The sequence below is a fragment of the Suricata suricatta genome, chromosome 7 (genome assembly GCF_006229205.1).
Source record: "Suricata suricatta isolate VVHF042 chromosome 7, meerkat_22Aug2017_6uvM2_HiC, whole genome shotgun sequence".
Taxonomy (NCBI): Eukaryota; Metazoa; Chordata; class Mammalia; order Carnivora; family Herpestidae; genus Suricata; species Suricata suricatta.
The window spans coordinates 108,476,570-108,502,448 of record NC_043706.1 but is presented as its reverse complement, the minus strand read 5'-3'; the positions used below and the strand labels follow the sequence as shown (position 1 = coordinate 108,502,448).

At 39.4% G+C, this 25,879-nt stretch overlaps 1 protein-coding gene across 4 annotated transcripts in view; it reads right to left on the bottom strand.

The window, feature by feature from the left end:
- NCOA7 (nuclear receptor coactivator 7) overlaps positions 1 to 25,879 on the bottom strand; it is a 146,904-nt gene that overhangs the window by 63,571 nt on the left and 57,454 nt on the right. For 3 of the 4 annotated variants that reach the window (XM_029943315.1, XM_029943312.1, XM_029943313.1), the window contains 2 exons: positions 21,579 to 21,799; positions 2,459 to 2,538 (listed from right to left, as the gene is read on the bottom strand). In XM_029943315.1, the coding sequence (XP_029799175.1) occupies positions 2,459 to 2,497 (39 nt within the window). In that variant the 5' untranslated portion in view covers positions 2,498 to 2,538; positions 21,579 to 21,799. Of the gene's footprint in view, positions 1 to 2,458; positions 2,539 to 21,578; positions 21,800 to 24,411; positions 24,510 to 25,879 lie in introns of those variants that run through there. The other variant, XM_029943314.1, reaches the window with a different exon arrangement.

Below are 25,879 nucleotides of genomic sequence, written 5' to 3'. Positions count from 1 at the left end.
AACAGCTCCACCCACAAAAAGCCTGCCGCCCCTGGTCAGGCCAATATCCTAGACTCCTTGTCTACAGTCACTGGATGGAGCTTGTTAGTGGAAGGCCACTCTGGTGTGTGTCACTAAGAAGTTCCCAGCCACAGTCCTGGATCAAAACAGGTGGCTGTCCTTATGTGCAAAATTGGCTCCACCCCATGAGCCCTGACCGAGATGGTGATGTGAGGCGGCTGCAAGAGGTCGTGGACTACGTAAGATATAGATGTAGACTTAAACTCACCACTGTCCTTAACATCGAAACCCCACCACCTCCATGAACCATCTCAGACTACCGAATTCATAGTTCTAAATTACACCAAAATGACCTCAAAGCATTTCTGGAACAAGTTAGTATATAAACACATGTATTTCAACAATACACTGAAAAATTAGCAACATATGCCCCTACGTCTACTCTGGGCAAAACCAGCCTTACCAAAAATGAAAAAGGAAGATGTTTTACACAATATATACAAATCCAGGAGTTTGGGGGGGTTTAAACTCAGTATGAGACACACTGAGAATGGAGACTGCAGCCCGACTGTTAGATCTGAATTCTAGATCTGCTACTTGCTAGCTGTGTAATCTTGGGCGATTTTCTTAACTTCTGTGTTTTAGGTTCTTCATCCATCAAACAGATAACTGTAATTTCTGTTTCACAGCACCTACTTCATGGCAAGTGATCAAAAAATTTGCTGAATATTTATATTTAAATATAATATTTAAAAAAAGAGTTCTAGGATATACTGTACATAGGGAGTTCAGGGAAGGAGAAAAACCTTAACAATCTGGAGTTACTATGTAAGGATAAGACATAAATATAGCATCAACCACAGACCCTGGGATGGACATGGCAATCATTCAGTGTTTATAACTAAACAGAATGCTTGAACATCCACAGCTTCAGAGCAATGGTTCTCTAACCATGAAGTTATGAATCACCTTTTATTTCCAATGACAAGTACAAAAAATAACTTGCCGAGTAAAATTAATCCCCATAACCTACAAATCAAACAGGCAGACATATCTGCATTGCTAATTTGATCACCTGTTTATAAGTTAATGTGGGGGTTGATATTTACCCTCACTGCATCATTTAGTATATACTGTGGGAAGCATCTCCTAGAAAACATCACCTCTCATTTCTTTGGAGGGATTTATACATAACACTGCTGGATACACACATGGCTTTAGAGTTAATATTGTTACTAATGATAAAAAATCCAACACTCCTTGAGTACCTACTATGAGGTAAGGCACTTTGCTGGGTGTTAATGGGGATCAAAACTATATTGTAGGCTGTGGTAAAGTGAAATAATCACCCCAAATCCCTCTGGAAAAAACCAGGGCTATAACCCACAGGATGATGCCTAGAGACAGATGTTCACCGAGCACTGAGCACGAGATGCCTGTGCCAGGACTCCTCAGTGTAAGTCTAGAAAGGCTTGGAAACAATTTACCATTCCAAAAGAAATGCCAGGGCAGGATTGGGTCTTACTGTTTGCCTGTACCGAGCCTGGCATAGCACATGAGTAATGAGTAGAAAACAAATACACCTGAGAAAATCACACAACCAGGTAACAGCAACAGCATTTAATTTCTTATTACAAGTCAGAGAACACTTCCGCAATGTTACCTCAAAGTGAATTAAAACAAATCTATAACTGAGTGCTCACTCTGTAACAGACCTGGGATAAACAGACACAGCTCCTAGCCCCCAGGAGTTCATGCTACAGGGGAGATGAGCACACGGCACACATGTGGAGGTGCAGTAATGCGCACATACATGGCATTATTCATCTATGGACTCAACAATATGGAAGCCTACACCCTGCAAGCACCAGAAATACAATGGTGACCGACAAAGGGTTTCTCTCCATGGGTCCATGAATTAAGGCACAGATAGACATTAAAATAACAATCAAATTAGCGGATCAATAGTGTTAAACTCAGATACATCATGTAAAGGAACATGAATCTATGTGAGTAAAATGAAGAGATCTGGCTGGATGGTCAGAGAAGGTAAGAATGTACCTGAGGAGTCATGGGAAGAAGATGTCAAGGCCAAAGTTCTGGCTTGTAGAAATGTATAGCTTATGGAGCCATTGCTTCTTGAAAAGTACCAACCCTGGAAGTCTAAGTGGATAGGCTGAGTAGGAAAGTGATCTGTGATTATGGAACTCAGAAAGCATGTCTGAGATGAGACCTGAAATTGGCTGTCATTGGCATATCGAAGATAATTCAAGTTATAGGTTTCCAGAGATTACCCAGGGAGAAAAGATGAAGGGAAGAGAAATGACCTAAAATAGGTCTTAAGAGGCCTCATTAATTAATAAGCACACAAGAGGAACACAGGTAAGAGAATGTGTCAGGGAGAAACATCATGCAAATCTAGCGGTATTAAATGTTCATACCTCCTGTTTATACTTACAGTGTATTCCATAGTCCCATGGGGCTTCTGAACCACCATCTTCTTCTCTTTTTTATCATGTGTTTTGTTTTGATTGTCATCTGAGGAATAAAATGTATGTAAATAAATAATTTCTTTTTCAGGAATTGAGGATAAGATACTCAAGAGTATATTAACACCTACTTTCAAACTGACTAAAGAAATTAAAAAGACTCTATTAGGAAGATGGACTAAGGTCACAAATAACCATACTCAAAAAATACTATTCATCAGTGAACACCTGAATAAATGATTTCCATTAACTATAATTAAATAATATGAATGAGGTAATATTTTATAGTTATGAAAGTAATAGTGTAAATAATAATATATAATGAAGTTAAAATTAGTATAGTTATGACATAAATGATGCATAACATAAATCAACACTACCCTCTTAGTTTTTTTCTATTTATTTCTATCAAAGTATAATTAAAATAACATAGTAAGATGACAATTTTATAATCACTCAATGCTCACCACACAATGTTATTACACTATTACTGATTACATTCCCTACTTTATACCTTTCATCTCTGTGATTCCTCTTATAGCTGGAAGTTTGCATCTTTTTCACCCATCCCTCCATGGACTCCCCTCTGGCAACTACCAATTTGTTTTCCGTATTTAAGAGTCCATTTTTTTTGTTTGTTCATGTGTTTTTTTAAATTCCACATTTAAGTGAAATGATATGGTATTTGTCTTCATCTGATTTACTTTGCTTAGCATTTCACCCTCTAGGTCTTTCCATGTTGTCACAAAGGGCAGGTTTGATGCCTTTTTATGGTGAAGTAATGCTCCACCACATACATATACCACATCTTCTTTATCCATTCATTTATCAGTAGACACTAAGGTTGCTTCTATATTCTGGCTACTATAAATAGTCAATATATCTTTTCAACTTAGTGTTTTCATTTTCTTTGAGTAAATACTCAGCAGTGATTCCCATATCATATGGTATTTCTATTTTTAATTTTTTGAGAAACCTCCATATTGTTTTCCACAATGTTTGCACCAATTTACAATCCCATCAACAGTGTACAAGGGTTCCCAGCCCTTTTAGAAAGTGATTTGTTAATATGTAGCAATAGTCATAAAAATGTTCATTCTTTGATTCAGTAATCCTTCCCTTAGGGGTTTATCCTAAGGCAAAATTCAAAAGGAGAAAACTGCCTATATCATAGCATATGGTAGTGTGATATTATTGATAATACTGAAAACTTGGGAAGACAAAAATGCCCAACAACATATTAGAAGTTGTGTCATAGACTTTGCTGTTCCGACAGGCCAGAACTGGTCAGCCTAAAAGTCTAGCAGCTACATCATGATTCAAATTAATTTTCATGGTTAAATGCATCTTAACATAATCAACCCAGATATTGAAATCCCAGAGAGCCATACTGCAGTGAAATAAAAATTTAAATGACAAAAAATATAAAATTGAAGTGTGAAAAGATGCTCTAACTTGTATGTGATCCAAAAAATGCAAATTAAGACAATGCATCATTTTACATCTATTAGCATGGAAAAATCAGAACGTTTAAAAATTCTAGTGTAGTCAGAGATGTGAACTGTTAGAAGGAATGTAAACTGGTATAGCCATTCCAGCAAATTAAATATATATAACCCGTATGACTTAGCAATCTAACAGACATAGCTTCTCTTCCAGGAGATATACTTTATATATATCATAAAGTCACTTGCTTAAGGATGTACATGACAGCATCATCTGTGACAGCAGAAAGCTGCAGGGTAAGCAACATGCAGGAGCTATGCTCTGGGAGCCCAAGCAGCAATTAGAAATAACAAGCCTGAGCTATACACTCACTGCAGCACGTTTCCATCAAAAGAAAAAGAATGGAATGTACAGAACAATACCATCAGGTACACTTAAAATAGATGCACACAGAGCAACTATACATTTTTCAAGGTCATATCCAAATAAAAGCCTACATACTGAATACAGGAGAATGGTATGCGGTGGGAAGAGAAATGGGAGGAAAGAGGAGACAAGGAAATTAATGAATAAGTAACAAGGAGCCCAGCTCTGACCAGCGATGATATGTCACCAACTAAGAAGTGTGATTAGCTCAGTGCTCTACACCCCGAGGTCCTACAACCCCCCAGCCCCACTGGTAGATCAACAATATCATCACATCCACATGACAAATATGTGTATACCAAGTGAGAACTCGGAGGCAACACAGAGGTGTGAAAATAGTTAATCTGCGTGGTATTTATCTGCCTTTTAAATCTTTTTAAACATACAATTTACTGTCAAATTGGCTTACGTATAACACTCAGTGCTTACCCTTAAATCTTTCCTTTATATTATTTAATGTTAACAACCAAGAAAAAAGTAATAGATGCTGTCCCTAGAGTCCCTTTCCATTCATTTGTATGTTCAATCAGATCCATTCATAGAACTGGAGACCTTGGAAATCCCTCCAGACTATTAAAAGAGTGACCTCCCTACCTTCACGTGACCACATCTAAACTACTTCAGGAAGAGGAGACAGTGTTTTTTAGATCTCCAGATCCCTAGATTCTCTAGATACGGAGATTTTACACAGCCTGTTGAAACACCCCATCACGGTGCTTTACAGCTCTTCCGATCTGGTCACCTGCTCTCTCTGTCCCACACTCCTGCCCTTCTCCTTGTCACTGTAGGAACTCTCCCTTTCAGAACAGGCCTTTCGCATCCTTTTGTAAGTGCTCCCCATTTCTAGAACCTAAGCTCCCTCTTCCCATCAGTGGCAGCTTCTGATCCATGCCTGTGCAGAAACGATGCATAATTATTTCTAGTCCCCGTGGAATCACTGCTAAAAGCCACCAAACCCTGAGTTTCCATATTGCTCACCTGCAAAAGAAAACCAGGTGCTAGCTGAGCCTTTCAGGATAAAGTTAACTTGTGCACCTGAATTAGTAAGAAAAGTACTTTTCCTTTGTCATAAGCGGGTAGGCCAGAAAAAATGTCAAAGAGAGTAACATTATAAACATTCTTGAGATAAAGACCATGATGTCTACCCATCTCTGAATGTCTTGTGCCTTACAATGATACCAGTATGTATGTTTGAATAAACTTCCCAATATTGGTCAATGAACTTGACAAGCTTGTGGGCAACATTTTCACTAATAGAACATCACACCAGGAATGTCATATAAACCGACCGAAGCTAGGGGCACCTGGATGGCTCAGTTGGTTAAGTGACCAATTTCAGCTCAGGTCATGATCTCGCAGCTCGTGGGTTCAAGCCCCGTGTGGGCTTGGTGCTGACAGTTCAGAGCCTGGAGCTGCTATGGATTCTGTGTCTCCCTTCCTCTCTGCCCCTTCCCCTGCTCACACTCTGTCTCTCTCAGAAATAAATAAACCATTAAAAAAAAAAACTATCAAAGCCACAAGTCAAACATGAGGTTTTACTGTTGAGTCAACATAAAAAGCAAAGAACTGGCAAATTCTAAGAACCTAATTCGATGGTCTTCAAATCATTATAGCACAAGGTAAAACTTCAGATAGATTCTTGATTTGTGTGTGTGTGCTAAGTTTTAAAGGTGGCCAGCTACGCGTCTCCATAAGTCCTGGATATCTTACCTAGACGCGCTCTGCAGCACACAGCCCACCAAGCCCTGGAGAGAGCCCGGAAGAGACATGAGCTCCCTCGGGCGAGGACGGCTCTGCTGCGCTTTGGCAGGGACTCCACCTCCAGCGTTCCGGGTTCGGACCTGTGACCATCTCCAAGGGTGGAACTATCTCCCAGTGACACTGACACCTTGACTTCCAGCTTCAGCCTCCTCAGACCCTTATATCTATACAATTCGGACCCTCCTCCTGCTCAGGAAAACCTGGAGCAAATGATATAAGAGTATCAACTGCCAGAGGGGAAACTTGGCCAGATGTCCCTCAGAAGCCATTCAGAGCAAAGCAACTGAGCCTCTTCTGTGCCCCGCCTCTGAAAAACAGTCTTCAGAGCCAGTATTTTCCAACCTAATTAGGAAATAACTGTGGCAAAACTGCCAAGATGCCTAGAGGAAAGAAACATGGCCCAGCCCATCTCCTTTCTCATAAATCCTGGATGTGGGGGCACCTGTGTTGGCCTCCACCCAGGTGGCCCTGGTGTCCTGCCCCCAAGTCATGTCTCCTCCCTTCTCACCCCAGGTGTCCACAACACAAGGCTCCTGGCTCCCGCACCTGAGGACATCCTAGATACAAGTGTCCTGACACAAGACGCCTCTCACTCCGCATGATGGGACCGAACTAAGTTGACATTCAGGAGTACGTCCAGGGCCTGGAGGGGCATGAAGGCTGGATGTGAAGGAATTCCTTGCAGTGGTGGCCTGTGCAGTCTTGGATGAACTTAAAACTGCTGAAGGAATATATTTTAAGATCTGCAATTTGAGGACAGAACCTAAGGAGAGCTTAGAGGTCGGGAGGGAAAAGAAGTGTGGCTGATCGGGGGTGCGGGGGGGAGGTTAGCCAGTAAAAGGGGAGGAAGGTGAGTGCAGTGCTGCAGAGGCCCTGAGGAAAAGTTAAAGGAAGATGGTACTCACGGGGGCAAATGTGGCACAGGACCCCTGCACAGGAGTCACTGGGCGCTCACACCAGAGTCCCTGAGTAAAAACTGGGAGGATCTCAAGAAAGATGGTGTTAACTGTCTCAGTGAAATAGGGACCTTTTGCTAAAATGAAATGGGGTGAAGGCAGGATGGGGGACTTAAGGGGTTGTGATATTTGTTAGAACTACTAGGGTTTGAATAATACAAATATTGAGGACAGTAAGGGCCCACCCAGGAGTGGGGTCTAATCAGCAGAGTGACAGACCCGTGTGGAGCAAGCAAATACTGTGCTGTCACAGCCACTTGGGTGTAGGATCCCCAAGCAGGGCAGTCAAGCCAGGGCCCTGTCAGGGGAGGGGTCCTAGAAGGCTGGAGTGAGGAGAAAGGCCTGATGTACTCACTTCCTATTGCTACTGTAACAAATTATCATAAATGTTGTGCCTCCACATCAAAAATAAACATAGGGCGCCTGGGTGGCTCAGCCGGTTAAGTGTCGGACTCTTGATTTTTGGCTCAGGTCACGATCTCACAGTTCATGAAGTCAAGCCCCATGTCCAGGTCTATGCTGATAGGCAGAGCCTCCTTGCAATGCTCTCTCTGTCCCTCCCCCATCATGCTCGCTTTTGCTCTCAAAATAAAAACATTTTAAAACATAAAATAAACACAAACTTAGTATCTTACAGTTTTGTGGGTTCCAAGCCTGATATGAGTCTCAATGAGCTAAAATCACAGCGACTACAAGTTCCAGACTGATTTCCTTGCCTCTTCCAACCCTCAGAAGCAGGCTGCTTTCCTTGGTTCAAGGTCACTTTCTCCATCTGCAAAGCCAGCGACACCCAAGCCATCCTCTCACATGCCATTTCTCTAGCTCTTCCTCCCCTTCTGCTGCCCTGTTTCATTTTAAAGACCCTCAGGTTTATACTGGCCACACCCAGACAAGCCAGGACACTTGCCTTAAGCTCCGCTGATTAGCAACCTTAATTCCTTCTTATAACCGTAATGTGCCTTTGCTGTGTAACCCACTGGGTTCTGGATTTTAGGACACATATCTTTATTAAGGGGCATCATTCTGCCTACCTCAGATGCAGAGCAGGTTTACAGGGAAAGGTAAGAAAAGAGGTTCAGATTCAAGGAGAGAATTTTGGGTATTTCAAGAAGTGATCTCAGCTGTGAGTGTGCTGGGGGGAGGGGGGCTGTTAAGGAATGCAGCACAAGCTAGATGTTCTGGTTTTGAGAAAAAAACATCAAGAATAAGACAATACCGATGTCGTTCAAACCTGAGCACCTGGCTGCAGGCATAGACCACTGGGAACTAGATGAAGTCAGGACAGTAGACAACGTTCACTACTGTCCTTGAAAACAGAAACAAGGGGCTGCTGGGTGGCTCAGTCGGATAAGCGTCAGACTTCAGCTGAGGCCATAATCTTGTTGTTTGTGGGTTCGAGCCCCGCGTTGGGCTCTGTGCTGATAGCTCAGAGCCCGGAGCCTGCCGTCTCTCTCTGTTTCTCAATAATAAATAAATATTAAAGAAAAAAAAAGAAGCAGAAACAAAAGGCAATTGTGAATTCCTTGGATCCTGATTCCATAATCTCTATACAGATACAGAAAGGACAGAAAAGACAATGTGTGGCCTTTTTTTCCTGGTATCCATTGTCTGAAGAAGCATAAATAGAACTGAAAAGTGTCAGCACCAATTTCATACTGGCCCTACTCTCCCTAGGTGTGTGCATGTCCTCTTCTCATCCTCTCTGTGAACAATCAGTGCTCTTCCTCCCTTCCTTCTCCATCAGAAGACCGAGAGAATGGGGTGCACGAGCTGACAACACAGGACACTCAACACTTGTCTGAAGAGGGAGGCCAGTTTTCCACAGCAACCAAACGAGGGGGATTTGTAGAGGCAAAAATTGTCTATGTCTCTCTAGATCTTTCTAAGAAAGAGGGACCCTGATTTATTTTTTAATTTAAATTCAAACTGGGGGCTCCCGGTGGAGGCTGAGCATCCAACTTGGGCTCAGGTCATGATCTCACAGTTTGTGAGTTGAAGCCCTGCATCAGGCTCTGTGCTGACAGCTCAGAACCTGGAGCCTGCTTCGGATTCTGTGCCTCCCTCTCTTTCTGCCCCTCCCCTGCTCACTCGCGCTCTCTTTCTTGGTCTCAAAAATAAATATTTTTTTAAAAAATTTAAATTCAAGTTAACATATAGTGTAGTATTGGTTTCAGGAATAGAATTTAGTGATTCATCATTTACATGTAACACCCAGGGCTCACGTCTGTAAGGCCCATCACCCATTTAGCCCATCCCCCTATCCAGCTCCCTACCAGCAACCCTCAGTTTGTTCTCTGCATTTAAGAGTCTCTTATTTGCTTTTCCTCTGTTTTTATCTTATTTTTCCTTTCCTTCCCCTATGTTCACCTATTTTGTTTTTTAAATTCCACACACAAGTGAAATCAGAGGATATTTGTCTTTCTCTGACTTATTTTGCTCAGCATAATATACTCTAGTTCCATCCACGTTGTTGTAAATGGCAAGATTTTGAATTACCAAGTAATATTCCACAAACCACATCTTTATCCATTCATCAGCTGATGGACATTTGGGTTCTTTCTAGATTTGACTTTTGTTGACAGTGCTGCTATAAACATTGGGGTGCATAGGGGCACCCTGATTTATAAATAGAATCCACTTCCAATGACAGGCATATCCTTGTACTGGGAACTGATGCACTTGACTGTAACAGTTTGATGATAATAACCATAAAATCAAGTCATGTGCCATCTCCCTATGTCACCAAATATTTTTTTCTGATTATGATTTAGTTTTGGGGTCAAAAATGAGCTGAGTTTAACTAGCAACACTGACACATTCTCATAGCTGTGTGATGTTAACCAAGCTACCTGAAATCTTTGTGTCTCTATCTCCTTTCTGCAAAATGAAGAGTTATCTCATAATGTTGTTCAGAAGATTAAATGAGATAACACAGTGTTCACCTCAGAGCCCAGCACAGAATAAGCGTTTAACAAATGCTTGTATTATTAATAATAATGCAATCAATGTAAGATAATAGCAATTTGAAGAGCACAGGGTATCTAAAGAATTATAAACCTTAAGCACAAAGGTTTCATTCCCAAAATGCAGGAGTCATAGAAAATATTATGATGGATTATTATAAATGGTTTAAAAGAGAAGAATCATATCCGATCACTTTGATACATGCCAAGAAAGCCTTCAATGAAATTAAACAGACATTATCTTTTTTTTAAAGAACAACAACAAAAAACACTGTTAGAAAACTAAGAATAGGAGTGAACTTCCTTAACATGATGAAGAATTTTTACTTTGATGTTAAAAATCTGCTTCTGAAAAAAATCGACCCTAAACGTTGTCTATCAAAAGCAATTTCCCTGTGAGAATGTTACCACTTCCTGGTCTGTAGTGGCTTGTTCATTACCTAAACACAGCCTGAGCTCAGGCACAGTGAGGCCCCCACCCCAGCTTTCTAGGAGACTCCAGGGTGTTCTCCAAAAGAGGAATACTCGGAGGCACTATATGAGCTCCACCCCATTCCTTTTATCCCGTTGTTCTGTGGGAGACACGTGCTTAAGAGCAATTCCTGCAAAGCTTTTAAGGCTCTGGGGCATAATATCTCCCACTCTGCTAACAGAGGCTAACCTAATGCGATGCAAGTCTAAACCACAAGAACTTAAGGGTCATAAAAATGAACTTTGCAGTGGAGATGAAAGCAGCAACACTACCAACAGCAAAGAGACAGTCTGGAACTCCCACGGATGAAGAGGGAAGGTCTGCCATTCTTTGGAGGCCACTGTTCCCAGCACTGCAAGAAAACACCTGCGTGGACTGCACTCCAGGTGCCCTGCCCTCTTGATGGCCAATGAGCTCTTCAGAAATTAAGCACTATTCTTTTTTTTAATTTTTTTTATTATTTGTTTTTGAGAGAGAGAGAGAGAGAGAGGAGAGAGAGAGAGAGAGAGAGAGAGAGAGAGAGAGAGAGCATGAGCAGTGTCAGAGAGAGAGAGACACAGAATCCGAAGCAGGCTCCAGACTCTGAGCTAGCTGTCAGCACAGAGCCCGACGCGGGGCTCGAACCCACCAACCGTGAGATCATGACCTGAGCCGAAGCCAGACGCTCAACCAACTGAGCCACCCAGGCGCCCCTAAGTGCTATCCTAAACTCTCCTAAAGCATAGCTGAGGCAACGGAGATGAGCTCTTCTATGAGAAATGGAAAAAACAAATATTAAAACACTAACCAGTATAAATACAAGAATTCCTACTATCGTGGTTTATACTCAACTTTGTTTTGGAATCTGTAATCAAAGGAAAAGATAAGAGTTTTACGAACTGAAAAGAAAGACATGAAATCTTCATTATTAGCAGATGACTTGTTGACCTAAAGAACCAACATCATAAAAATATCCAGAAATTATAAAATTGTTCAGTAAGGCGGCCAGATATAATAGTCTTTTATATTTGTGACACAAGTGGTTTTTTAAAAATTCCAGGCATAACAGTATGAAACTAGAAAATGTCTAAGAATAACTATAATGAGATGATGGGATGATATATATACAAAGAAAATTCAAAAGTTTTACTAAAGTATATAAATGGAAGCTTGAATAAAGGGAAGTATATATAATGTTCCTAAATTGGAAATCTCACTCTTGTAAATATTTCACTTTCTCTTCAAATTAATGTTTAAAGGAAATGTAATTTAAATCAAAAAAAAATTTTGGAGAAGGGAAATGTGCCAAATTGATCATATTTCTCTAAGCATAAATATATTATAAGAGTACCCAAAATTATCTTTAAAAGAAAAATGACAGTAGGAACACTGTATTAATGTTAAAACAAATGGTAATAAAACCATAGCAATCAAAACACTGTGGTGAAATATAAAAAATCAGGGAGAGAGAGTTGGGGAGAGAGAGGGATGCAAAACTTGAGAGACTATTGAATGCTGAGAATGAACGGAGGGTTGAAGGGGAAGGGGGAGGGGGGAAAAGAGGTGGTGGTGATGGTGGAGGACACTTAAGGGGAAGAGCACTGGGTGTTGTATGGAAAACAATTTGACAATAAAATATTATGGAAAAAAAATCAGAACTATATTGAAGGTATTTAATGTAACATAAAAATCCCTCTAGAGGTGCCTGGGTTTCTCCATTGGTTGAGTGTCTGACTCTTGGTTTGGGCTCAGGTCATGATCTTGCAAACCATTAGACTGAGCTCCACACCAGGCTCTGTGCTGACAGCGTGGAGCCTGCTTGCTCTTCTCTCTTTCCTCTCTCTGCCCTCCCCATGCTCTCTCCCCCATCCCCTCAAAATAAATAAATAAACTTTAAAATAAAGTGCCTTTATAAGCCAGTAAGAAAAGGCTGGCTTTTCCCATAAATGTCATGTAACTTCATGTGAGAGGGGAGGCTCTGTCATCAGACAGACTGATGACAGCAGTGGCCTGCCCCTAGCTCACTGTGTAATTAAGTAACTTTACCTAATCAAACACAGTTTACCAGCATGTAAAATAGGGGCACCTGGATGGCTCAGTGAGTGGAGCTTGTGACTCTTGATCTCAGAATCCTGAGTTCAAGCCCCATCATGCTGGGTGTGGAGCCTGCTCAAACAACAACAACAAAGAAAATAAAATAAAGTAAAATAAAATAGAGATATCAACTGGACTCCCACAGAAAGTTACTGTAAGGATTACATAAGGCAATTCGACTAAGGTAAGCACCCCACAATGCGTGAAATAAGGACACAGGAAACCTTGAGAATTACTGTTAAATGAGGTTGGATGAACACCAGCTAAGATTTGGAGAAAAATTCAGATCATTCTAAAATCAGTGCAGACAGATTCAAGATTTAATAAAAAGTTAAAGTTAGAAATGTTCTTGAAGAAGGGTGGCTAGGTGGCTCAGTCAGTTGAGCATCCAACTCTTGATTTTGGCTAGGGTCATGATCCCAGGGCTGTGGGATCGTGCCTACCCATGTCAGGCTCCATGATGAGCATGGAAATTGCCCTCTCTCTCTCTCTCTCCCTCCCTCCCTCTTTCCTTCTGCCTCTCTCCCCCTGCTCACACACACACTCTCTCTAAACTAAATTTTTTAAAAAGGCCTTGAATAAAAATACGGGATTTGTAGTTGCTTAAAGAAATGTGTTCTCCATCAGTGATGTACACTTCTTAAGTTATTGGCCTGACTCTGTCAAGAGTGCAATGAAAATATTAAATGTTATATTTAATATAATACTTATGATATTTTGGAACACCTGAATTATAAGCTGTTACAATAAAATTTTTAAAAGGTGTCATGAGGAACCATCATTTCCTGAGGATGGAGAGGGCGGGCATGTGAGGAAGGATTGTACTGAATATGAACTCCATATTTTACCTCCTGTGGACACAAAGGGAAATGCCCTGCACACCTTATTTTCCTTCCTTCAAGTATGTCACAGGCCATACAGTTCTTAACTTAAGTGAGTCATGCTGATGTAAAATCTAGAAAGCAAGAAGGGCAGGGGAGTTGTTTATTGTGGAAAACTGTGCCGCAGAGCCTAGCAGTGCCCGCAGCAGGGAGCTGGCCCTCAAGTATTTGTGGAATGAGTTAACTAGTCTCCTATCTAAACAAACACTTTATTTAAGTTGTTGAGTCAGCTCTTGACATACTAGCCATAACACTGGTGAGCGTCATATATGACAGGTCACGTAGTTTTCCCCTTATCATCATTCACGTTATAGCTCAGGGGAAATGGAAACTCCAAGTATAATCAACTTTTCCTCCTTAGTAAGAAACAACAATGTATCTGGGGCTGTGGAGAAGACACTAAAATGTTGTTTAACTTTTGCCTTATTTCTCTCTCAGAGTTCACTCAAGGTAGCAGAATGATGTACAATGGCTTCGCTAGGGCATCTGTGCCAGAGAGCTGGGCTTAACTCCCTGCTTTATGCTGATCCATGGGGGGCTGGTGGGGGGAGTGAAGCAGGTTCTAGGTTTTTTCATTTGTAAAATAGGCTGCTACCACCTGCATTAGATCATGATGCATAGTTAATTAAACCATGAAATAAAGCATCTAACCTACAGAGACACTCATCCCAAATCAGCTCCTTGGCTCTTCCCTGGGCCTACAGCTGCTTCTCTCCTTCCTACTCTCTTTCCTACCAGCCGAAAATTCGAAGTGGCTTTTCTTTTTTAATAAGTGGGTAAAAAACTCAGTTGGGTAAATTTAAATTTTCAAATGGGTCAAAGACTTAGTTGGGTAAATTTAAAATTTTAAATGGGTCAAAAACTTAGTTTGGTAAATTTAAAATTTAGAAGAAAATATGATATATGAAAATCAACTCTGTATGAATCAAAACTATATAGAGTCATTAAAAAATAGTGTTGAATAAAAGAAGAAAATACAAATAACCCATCTTATCCCCATTCACATAAAACCAATATTTGCATTCTGGGGAACAGAATTCCAGCAGTGCTCCATCTCTCTTTCTGTATGTATACAGGTGAGTTATTTTTTTTAACAAAAACAATCATACTCTATATGCTACCACCAACCTGTTTTCCTACTGTAACATTGTTTTGTGAAAATTTCCCACATTGCTTTTCTACATCATTTTAAAATGGCACAGTCTTCCATTTTATGTCATTTATGTTATTTAAATTTTCCCACTATTTAAAACAATGTAATGAATAAGATGTGGTATATTTATACAATGGAGTACTATTCAGCCATAAAAAAGAATGAAGTCTTGCCATTTGCAAAGGCACAGATGGAGACCGAGAGTATAATGCTAAGACAAGTCAGACAGAGAAACACAAATACCATGGTTTCACTTATATATGGAATTTAAAAAACAAAACAAAACAAACAAGCAAAGGGGGGAAAAACTGAGGGTACGGGACCAGGGAATGGGTTAGGTAGGTGAGGGGATTAGGAGTGCACTTACATGAGCACAGGGTGATGTAGAGAAATATTAAATTACTACACTGTACACCTGAAACTAATATAACACTGCAGTTAACTGAAATTAAAAACTTAAAGTAAAAACAAATAAAGTAACAAAACAATGCAATGTCAGTCACTGTAGTTAAATCTTCTAATAAGCTCATGATTACATATGCTTAGGGTAAATCATTTCTTAAGGTGAATTTCTATAAACACAGTTGTTGGGCAAAATGTAAGTCTCTTGATAAAAATGGTTATTGCCTTCCAGAAGATTTGACCACATTACTCTCCCACTCTCAATGTATTGGAGTGTTTTTCCTTTGCACCTTCCCCAGTTCACTTCTAATCTGATTTTTCAAAATCACTTAAGCTGAAAAAATCACTGACCATATTTAATCTGATCTGTTGTCCTTTTCTCAGCCCAAATCACAGTTGGGTATTTCACTTACGTTGAGATTTCTCCCAATACAAATCTTATATTACAGATCAATTAGGGAACAAGATTTGGTTAAACAGATTGTAACAGGAATAGACTCAGCTCTAGCTCCTAGTACAAAGGCTTTTTAAAACCCAGCTGCTCGGTTCAGTGACTACAGTGTTTGCTTCAACAATAACAAGAGTGGATTGTAATATACTGTGTTAATGGGAGGCTGGAGTTGGGAGAGGAAAGGGAAGGAAGTCACTTGATCACTGTCAGGTTACTAGGAGCTCAGAGACTGGGGGAAATGGGGAAATGTTGAGCAAAAAAATGCAACCTTCCAGTTTGGTGATCATAGTTAATAATACTACATTATATATCTGAAAGTTTCTGAGAGTGGATCTCAAATGTTCTCATCACAAAAATGAAATGGTAATTATGTGACCTATGGATGTTTTAGCTAAAAGCCATAGTGGCAATAATCTGGTAGTATATACATGTATCAAGTCAACACCCCATGTACTTTAAATTTATGCAAAGCTATATCAATTTCATCTTATAAAGCTGAAAACATTATACCTTTTTACATTCATGCTTTATATTTTAAATTTTTTATATTCATTGTTTTAACTATATTTGCAATGGTTAGGTGTTTTCAATTTTATGTTTAATTAGTTGTATCGCCCACCACCAATTCTTTCATAAAATGACTATCATTCTTGAGGACTAGATTGTAATTTGTGCCTTAGGGAAAAAAAAAGTCTCTCCCAAACAAAGTAACTTTGTTTAGGACAAGTATGTCATAATTGGTATGTTTCTTAGAAATAGTATGCCTGAGAATGTCCTGTTGTCTTTGGGCTTGAAAAACAACTTTTACTTCACAACTCTGAAGACTTCATTCCTTTGGTGTTCACCGCTGTGAAGTCTGTGCCTGACTCTCTTTGTTCCTTTGTACGCAACATTTTTTATAAAGGTTGTTTTTACCATGTACCTGTGACCTGTGAACATTTACATGGCTTCTCTACGTGCTGCTGAGTATTCCCTCCTCATTCTGCCTAAGTAAGGTGAGCGCTTTTGATTTCTAAAGTCACATATGAAAGCATTCTTCTTTCACTGTGTTTGATTACTGTTTCTTTTCCATTGTTTTGACTCTTAGCCAGGAACACCTCTGACTGCTGGACTCTTCATTCACACCTGTCCTGTCATCTACTCTCACGATTTACATTCCTTCCTCGACAACTGGTGCACTCTGGGGGCACTTGTCAGGTATGTCCTGTGCCCTGCCTAGGTTTTCATGTTGTGACTTCACTTAAACTTTAATCTGACTTCTTTGACGGGCCCAAGAAGCACAGGCCTAATTATTTCCATCCTAATAATATCAATTTATTTTATACCCAAGTCCCTCAAGTCTACATATTCTGCCTGATTAAAAACACACACACACACACACATTAATGCTTGATATCCTCTTTCCACATTAAAGTCTATTTTAATCCTGTATTGTATGATTCTTTGAGCTCTAAAGTATCAGAATGATCATTACCTTGGAATAGAAGGCAATGTTATATGTTGTGGCTTGACCTACTTTTATGTTTGGGAATTCATTTCCCATAATAACATAACTGGCTTTCAGAACTTGTTACATGAAACAAAGAGAAATGACAGGTAGGAAATCTTCACCCATGTGGTTAGAAAAAGTCTACAAGGGGCACCTGGGTGGCTCAGTCGGTTAAGCATCCGACTTCAGTTCAGGTCATGATTTCACGGTCAGTGAGCTCTAGTCCCGCATCGGGTTCTGTGCTGACAGCTCAGAGCCTAGAGCCTGCTTCAGATTCTGTGTCTCCCTCTCTCTCTGCTCCTCCCCTGCTTACGCTGTTTCTCCCTGTCTCTCAAAAATGAATAAATGTTAAAAAGAAAAGAAAAGAAGAAAGAAAAGAAAAAGTCTACAAAATCTGTGTCAGGACTGCATTGTGGGAAATAATTCAGCAATTGGTAATGTTCATGTTGTAGCAAAACCCAAAAGTATTTAAAAAGGAAAAGCAGAAAATTTCACTTATTTATTCTGATTAAGTATCTTTTGAGTTCAGATGGAAAAGTCGTGATTTGAATGATTAATGCAGACATGACAGACTTACTCTTGAAAGCTAGATTGATTCTTGACACTGTAGGGGTTCTCTCTGCATAAATCTTCAACCATGACCATCACAAAACTGCCTATAGTCTTATTTAAGTGTTTTCTGTTGTTAAAATAACTCTCCAGTCCTCTTAAAATATTTGTTTCACAAGCAGGATTTTTAATATTAATCTTTTATGCTAAAACAGTACAAAATCACAATAATATATTTTATTCCAATTTAGGCTTGCCTCCTATATTTGCAAAATTTCTCCATCTTTTTCAAATTTTTCAGCTGCCTATCTGTGTTTCAGTTAAAGAACTCTCCTACGAAGAATATTACCCACTTTATTCCCATTCTTATCTCCACTTTCACAGAAGCAAGTATGTGCATTATCCTAAGGGATAATATATTCCTTGAATACAAGAGAACTTTATGATATAATTCATGCCATTAAATATATTTTGATACTACAGTAGGGACCAGACAAAAGATACATATGTACACATTCCAACATACCTGTGTCAAATTTAATTATAACTTAATAGCTAATTTTGAAAAAAGATATTAAGATGCATTATTATGAAACAATTCCTCAAGAGTTCACATAAATAAAGTTTAAAAAGAGTCATATGCATTGGCAAATATAAGTGCAAGCACAGAAGAGTTGACTTCACATATTCTAGAAGTTTTGGGGCAGTTTTTTTTTTTTTGGATGTTGTGTGCCAGGTGCTACACTGGGTGCAGGATCTAGATTTATCTGATACCATCTGCCTCAATGTAATTAATTCACTTCCTTCTCTGACTCCCCTCTGAGAAACAAAACAGTTTTAGAATTTGCACTATTTTGTTACAACGGGGCAGCTGCAGTGACTCGATCTTTCCATAACATCTTTTATAGGAATCTAACTGTTGCATTCTTGTTAACAGTCAGGAGACAGCAATGAATTGTTACCCAAGGCTTACATGAGGCACAGATAAATCTAATTTAACAAATAAAAACATTTTTTTGTCAAAATATGCTTCCTTAGATTAGGTAGGTGTTAGTGGTGTAGAAATAGATACCTATTTTCCTTCTTTATTGACTATAGAACTTCAATTTGTCTAATGTTCTTTCTGTAAAGGCCCTGGGTTTACTCTATTATAGTATTGTTTCTATATTTTCTAACACTAAAAGTAACTATAAAATGTGTAATATATATAAAAATTTGAGAAAACAAAACTCCCTTGCAACTTCTGAACTCAGAGACAATGTTGATCAACATGCTGTTTATAGGTCCTTCTAGTCTGTTTTTTATATTATTATTTGTCATCCATTAACTTTTTGTGTTGACGCAGTATGTTCCCTGTTACTTCTTTTACGTGTGTTGGTTATGTTACACTTTGCATAGCAATTTCCAGGCCTTTCACCTGAAATCTAGGTCCCTCTAGACAAATCCACTTGGCACCTGAAACACATCTCCAAAACACAAACACATTGAATTATTCTTCCCTTCTTAAGTTTTCCAGTTTGTCAATTCTTGACTCTGTTCTTTTTCTCCCTCACACACAAGAATGATCACCAAATACTGCTGATTCTATGAGCAAAATCTCTCTTTACAGTGCCCTTTCCCCTCCGCCCCAGTCTCTACCCGGCACTACTTGTCTTCAGGCTCACTCCTGCCCAATGTCCTTAGATTTATCATCTTAAAACACACAGTTAAGGGAATACCCCCAAGAGCTCCCCGCTGATTACAGAAAAATACAAATCTGTAGTATGGCTGACAAGAACCTCTCCTTTTAGTGTCTCTTCTCCCCAGACTAGAGCCACCAAAAGAAGTAGTAGAAATGGGACTTGGAACCTACTGCTCCACCTAGTGGTACAGAATAACATCCTGGGATGGGAGTCTAGTGAATAGGCCAGGTCAGCCCTATGTGATCATGCAAATCTGCCAACATGGGTGTTTGTCTCCTAGAGACTGATGTGAAAAGGGACAAAGAACTCCAGAATTCAATGGCCATCTAGTGGTTTTCTGCAAGCACTGAATTCTCCCAGGGAAACGCCCCACACCACCAAGCCAGTTACCATTACCATTACCATTCTTAAGGGAAAATGAAAAGCCATGATCATGGCATCTCTTTACTTATTGCTACCAAATAAAAGCACAGAATAATTCCGACCCAACTATTGCACTGCCACCTATATCCTTCCAGAATTTCCATGAACTCTAACAAATTGAAACAGTATCCATTCATCTATGTATTAATTCACACACTCCACTGCAAATTTAAAGAACACCTGTAATTCCGATATGACACAGTTAATGACACAGGGTCCAAGTGATGATAGCCTATAAACAGGAGAGCAGATAAATAAATCCATGACAACGCAGAAGGATTGCGGAAGGAGGGTCTAAGCTGGCCATGGACATGGAGGCGGGGGGAGAGGGGGTTCCCTGAGCTGATTCTGTGGTCAAGTGAGAGTTGGTTAGGTAAAGAGCAGAGTGAAGGGTGCTGTTTCAGATTTAAAGCATAACACGTGCAACAGAGGGTAACACATTAAAAAGCTGTCCCAGCACAGCATCCACAGTTAGCACAGCATCACGACAAAAAGAAACCTCAATCAATAAGCCTCTTTCGGGGAAACCCTATAGAGCAAAATGTCTCCGCTTGAAAATACTCCTCAAGCAACTGCATTTACAATAAAGGTGAAAAAAAGATAACATTTAAACTGCACAACCATTTAAAATCACACATTTTCAAATGGCCAATTTGCAGGAGTCACATGTAAAGGATGACGAGACATGGAATTTTCCTTAAGCCTCTTCCTCTTTTTGGAAATAAAGGACAATACTCAACAGTTTAAATTTAAAAGGGAAGTCTACTAATCACAAAGAAGTTTATTCAATAGGTGATGATTACAGCTTTTTATAAAATCCTAAATGGCATGAGATTAAAAGCATCCATTAAGCTACATAATACATGATACAATGACATTATAATCAATACATGATAGAATCACACGTGGATCGACACAAACCACAGACTTTGCCCTGTAGGTATCTCATCTGCCTCTGTTGGAGAAACACCCGCCAAGTCACACTTATCACCACTGCAAAGGGAGCCCTTTTTATCTTTGATGAGCACTGCTAGAAAGTTATATTTAGGTGGAGACAAGATCTGTCTCCCAGAAACTCTGACATAAATTGCAACGAAATTTGGGGCCCTTGGAAAGTCTCTGCTACAAGAGCACATCTGTTCTCAGAGACCCTGTCTCTCTCTCTCTCTCTCAACCTAGCAGTCTTACGTACACCGTAACCTGTATGCCACACCCCGTTTTGACTCTCAGTCCCCTTTCTCTTCTGAAGGTACCCCAGGCCTGACTGTGACTGGAGCAGTCGGTGTGAGATGCATGATCCCGGTAAGGCAGGATCATCACCTCCATGATGCTAGCTATGCTACTTTTGTTGATGCAGTTCCAGATGCAATGAATATTCTGATAAATTATATAATATTGCAGACTCATTTTAAAATTCCCCTTAACTAGGGGTGCCTGGTTGACTTAGTCGGTGAAGCACGAAACTTCTGATCTCAGGGTTATGAATTCAAGCCCCACACTGGGCATAGAGATTACGTTAAAAAAATTCCCCTCAACTAAAATTCCTAAGTCATGGTCTTTTTTTTTTCTTTTTAACGGATGGATGCTAGACCATGTCTCCACCATTTTTTATTGCCCAGCTGATGCCACACAGTACAGCCATTTCTAGCAATACATTTAAGGATATGTCTATATACCTTAAGAAAAGCATTTTCCATACAGAGTAAATGACCAACCATTGGACAGATACTTATATAGAGCACAGTAGGTGCTGGATTCTGGGAACACAAAGTTAAATGAGACACACCAACATTATGTCACTGTGGTCCCTTTACACAAGATTATGTATATAAAACAAGGGTGGATGGTACCTCATAAGTCTCAGTAAACGGTTATTTTTAACAATCATCAGTTATCAGTCAAGATTCTTTTAAAAACAATGACGGACTTTTAAAAACTATCACGGATACCACCAATACTCACCAGTACTATAATATCTCTTTAGTTCTGTACGCCTGATCTCCTTTAGCTGATTACTTTTTCTCTTTTTTTTCTCATCAGTGACATATTCCTCTTCCACAGCAATGTTGCACTTGTCTTGTTCTAAAATGACTGCTTTCGTATCCTCTTTTCCAGTGTGGGTCCTTGTAGCAATAGCTGAGGCTGTCTCTGCATTTTGTTTGGACTGTTTTTTCTTTTTCAATCTAGGAATGAGGGGGAGAAAAAGAAAAACATTGAAAAAATTATATTCTAGGAGTAATTATACTAGTTTCATGCTGTTGGGCTTTGAAAAACTCCTTAGCTGATATAGAAAACACTTTATATTTCTATCAATCACATTTTCCTCTTCATTTCTTCTTTTCTGATCACTTAAAATTTCTTATTACATGGAGTCTTGGAGTATTTCCTCAATTTTATATCCTCAAAACTTATATCTCAGAAAATTGTTAGGAAATCCTCCAGGCCTGGGAAAAAACTAGATTCTAAATATTGAACATTTTAAAAATCAAAATATATAGCTGCCATGTGTGGAGTGTTACATTAAAAAAAAGGGGAGGTGGGTGCCTGGGCGGCTCAGTCGGTTGAGCATATGACTTGGGCTTAAGGTCATGACCTCGTGCTCTCTGGGTTCAAACCCCGCATCAGGCTCTGTGCTGACAGCTTAGAGCCTAGAGCCTGCTTCAGACTCTGTGTCTCCCTCTCTCTTTGACCCTCCCCCATTCATGCTCTGGTGCTCTCCCTGTCTCTAAAAAAATAAATAAACATTAAAAATATTTTTTAATTAAAAAAATAAATAGAGAGTTTCTGGTTTTCAATGGTACCTTTGGACTCATGGGCAAACACATTTGTAAGAATAAATCCTTTATAACTGATTCATACACTGAGTGTAAAAGTTTGATGAGCTGGTTTAGGTCTGAGCAATTCTTTTTCTTTATGCATATATGCTAGCGATACCAGAGAAAGAGCCACATTTCCTGAGACAGAAAATGCCATGATGACAACATATATAGTTATCATTATCATGCTAACGTGAACTGCCGACTGATACATTAGTTAACATATTTTAGGTTTTCAACTCCTTACTTTTAAGTGAAAGATGTGTAAGAGATGAAGTTTATCATAATTTGCTGAAATCCAATAACTCAAAATATTTTCCAATAGAGATATCACTCTAATTAATTGGTGTGTCATCTGTACTTACCAGCCCTTCTGAACACGCTTTTACCTTACCAGAATGTAACAAGGGTCCTGGCCTCTACCATCCATGGCAGTCTGCTCCTGTGTAAATATTTTTACTTAGGACTGTTTCTGCTCCCTTTCCGTTTACAGTCACTATCTCTGACACATACATGTCTACTTCCTTTGCTCCTCTAGAGCATCTATAAAGTTCAGTGTTGGCCAAGGATGAGGAAGTGGGGGGAGGGGGAAAGTGAAATACTTGCAGAAACAATACAGGGTCTAAGGTTAGATGCTTCTTTGCTTTGTGACATCGGACAAATCCATTTAACAGTTTGGAGAGGTCCCTCGCTGAGGCCTTGTTATTTAACAAGGTCCAACTGAGATAATATGTGTCAACTTACAACACAAACAAACAGAAACAGAAATAGTAAAATACCCCTCAAACCATCATATAATGACATGAAAACTGGGCATGGTAAGATACATAATACATTTAGCTTTTGAGATAAACTCTCATATTCTAACAAAATATTTCCAGAAGGCTGTTGGCTGTAATTCATCAAACACTTATCGGCCATTGTCCCTAGACTCTCATTGGCTAATAAATGAGCATATGGTATAGGAGAAAGGACAGCTGGACAAAAATCGTAGATGAATACACTCCCCATTTCTTAGTTTAGCTATCTTTTTATGTTTACTTGTTAAACAAAACAAAATCACAAACCAAACAAAACTGGAGATTCAAAAAAAGGGGTTCCATTCAATAGATATGGTTTTATTTTCTAACTTCAGATTCTAAACTGGTTTTTTTTCTTCTGGTAAGAGCAAGTAACTCTTTGCAGTGTTGAGTCAGATAATGTTCCCAATAAAACAATTTCTCTCTCGATCAAGATTATTATGTGAGGCTGAAATTAGTACGCCGTAACCTAGATATCATACCAGAGATTAGCACTCTGCTTAGGGAGGTCTATACAAAGAGCTAATCTCTGTGTCCAAAAAGCTGGCTATGAATGGGCTGATCTCATTCTGACACAGTGACTTATCTAAAACATCCTTAAGATGAACCTTACTGCCACTTCTAAAAATCATTCCTTCTACCAGGAGAGAAAAGCGGTGTCAAAAATTAATTCCACACAGCCTGAGATATGTTGTTTGTTCCCCTTCCGGATTTTTCCACTCTAAGTTGGTTTAAATGTCCTCATTTCACGGTCCCCAGGATAATTAAACCCACTCAGATCTAGGGCACATGTTTTGGTGAACAGCAGCCCTCTCTGGGGCCATCTCATTAGAGACTGATTTTCACACATGGAAATAACAAAATGGGCTACACTGTTTTATTCATTTTCCCCTTTTCTGCACAGACCATTATTGTCAACACATACAGCCCCAAGTAATTGTTTAAAAAAAATAGCTAGGAAACAGCACTAGCAAACTTGTTTAACAGAAAACAGAATACAATTTAATACTTCACCAATTTTATAATCAGCTACATCTTTTGTTTTGACTAGAGTACTCATGAGAATTCATTTCTCTGGAGTTTATCAACATGGCTAGAACATTCTGATCTTTTAACTGGAAATCGGACATGAGTTTGGGAAGCCCACTGTAAAATCCTTTCTTCAAAGCATAGAAATACATTTTTAACACTGTTCCCAGAGAAAATAACTGCCATCCGATGTCTGTGGTCGGGTTAATGCTCTTCAGTGTTCCTGTTTGGGCCTTCTCTCTTGTTCTGCAGGTCAATATTGATCATGGTAGGTCATGCTTACAATAGGGTTTTGTTATCACTAAATTAAACTGAAAACAAAAGGTTACACAAGAACATAAACTAAGCCATTGTTAATGACACCAAATGTACAGTTATTCATATTGTGGGCCAAAAAAAATACTTAGCAAATCATCTTTTTTATTTAAAGATGTGTGGGGTTCTAAGAAATGTTTATTTATTTATTTTGAGAGAGAGAACGCGCACACAAGTTGCGGAGGGGCAGAGAGACAGAATCCCAAGCAGGCTCCGAACTGCCATGGGGATTCAACCCCAGGAACCATGAGATCAAGGCCTGAGCTGAGATCAAGAGTCAGATACCTAACCCACTGAGCCACCTAGGGGCTCCACTTGGCAAATCATCCTAAGCATATGAATAACTGTAAACAATGAGACATATTTAAATTTGATGGCTGTGACTATGAGTCCAAAAACCTACCTTTATTTTGTTTTGATGCATTTATCCTTCTTTAAAAGAGATCATAATAATTTAAAACGAATTTTATTGCTTAGTCTCCTCCCACTTCTATAACCAAGCCCTGTCAATTCTGTTTCCTAAATCTTTCCTTCTCAAATTCATCTTCTCTTCTTGATCCCTGCTCCCACTGAATCATTTCAGGTTTTCATCATCTCTCTGGACTATTTTTACAAGATAATTATTCTTTGTTTTAGTGTGAAAATTTTACATGTGAATCTTTCTGAAAATGCAGAAAAGTAAAAAGAATAAAGCTTAAATCAAATGAAATGTTAGTAAGAAGCAACCACTGGGAGAGAAGCTGGAGAAATCACACCTTCCCCAAGGGCAGAAGAATGAGGCAATATGCTCAGCTGTCACGACCTTAAACTGCTTATCTGTACCTTCCCTACCATAAAGGAATATTAAAGGACTTATTCTGGAATCTCTTGGCTTTTTAAAAATTAAAATCGTGTGCCTTTCTAGGGCACATGCATGCCTCATGCCTCACTTCTTCCCTCCTTGCACCCAACCCAGAGTTAGCAGACTGACGAAATAAACAAGGTGATATTGCTAAAGAAAGCATTTTTAGAAGCTGGATTAAAAACTGTTTTCCTTTGAAGCTTTTTCCTTTACTACAGGAAATAAGTTCAGGGTTCTGGCAACAAGCAGAGGCAGGGTCTTGAGCAAGTTCCTTGCTTTGTCTCTGTAGGACTCCACTGCCGACAACCAGTAGAATGGAACAAAAAGGCATCGAATGATGAGACTGGGGAAGCTTCATGAGCGCAGGGATTTGTCTAGATTTTGTTAAAATGCCACACCCCTGGGGCCTCTCCATGGTACACACTAGGTGCTCAGTAAGTATTTCTTGAATGAATGAATGAA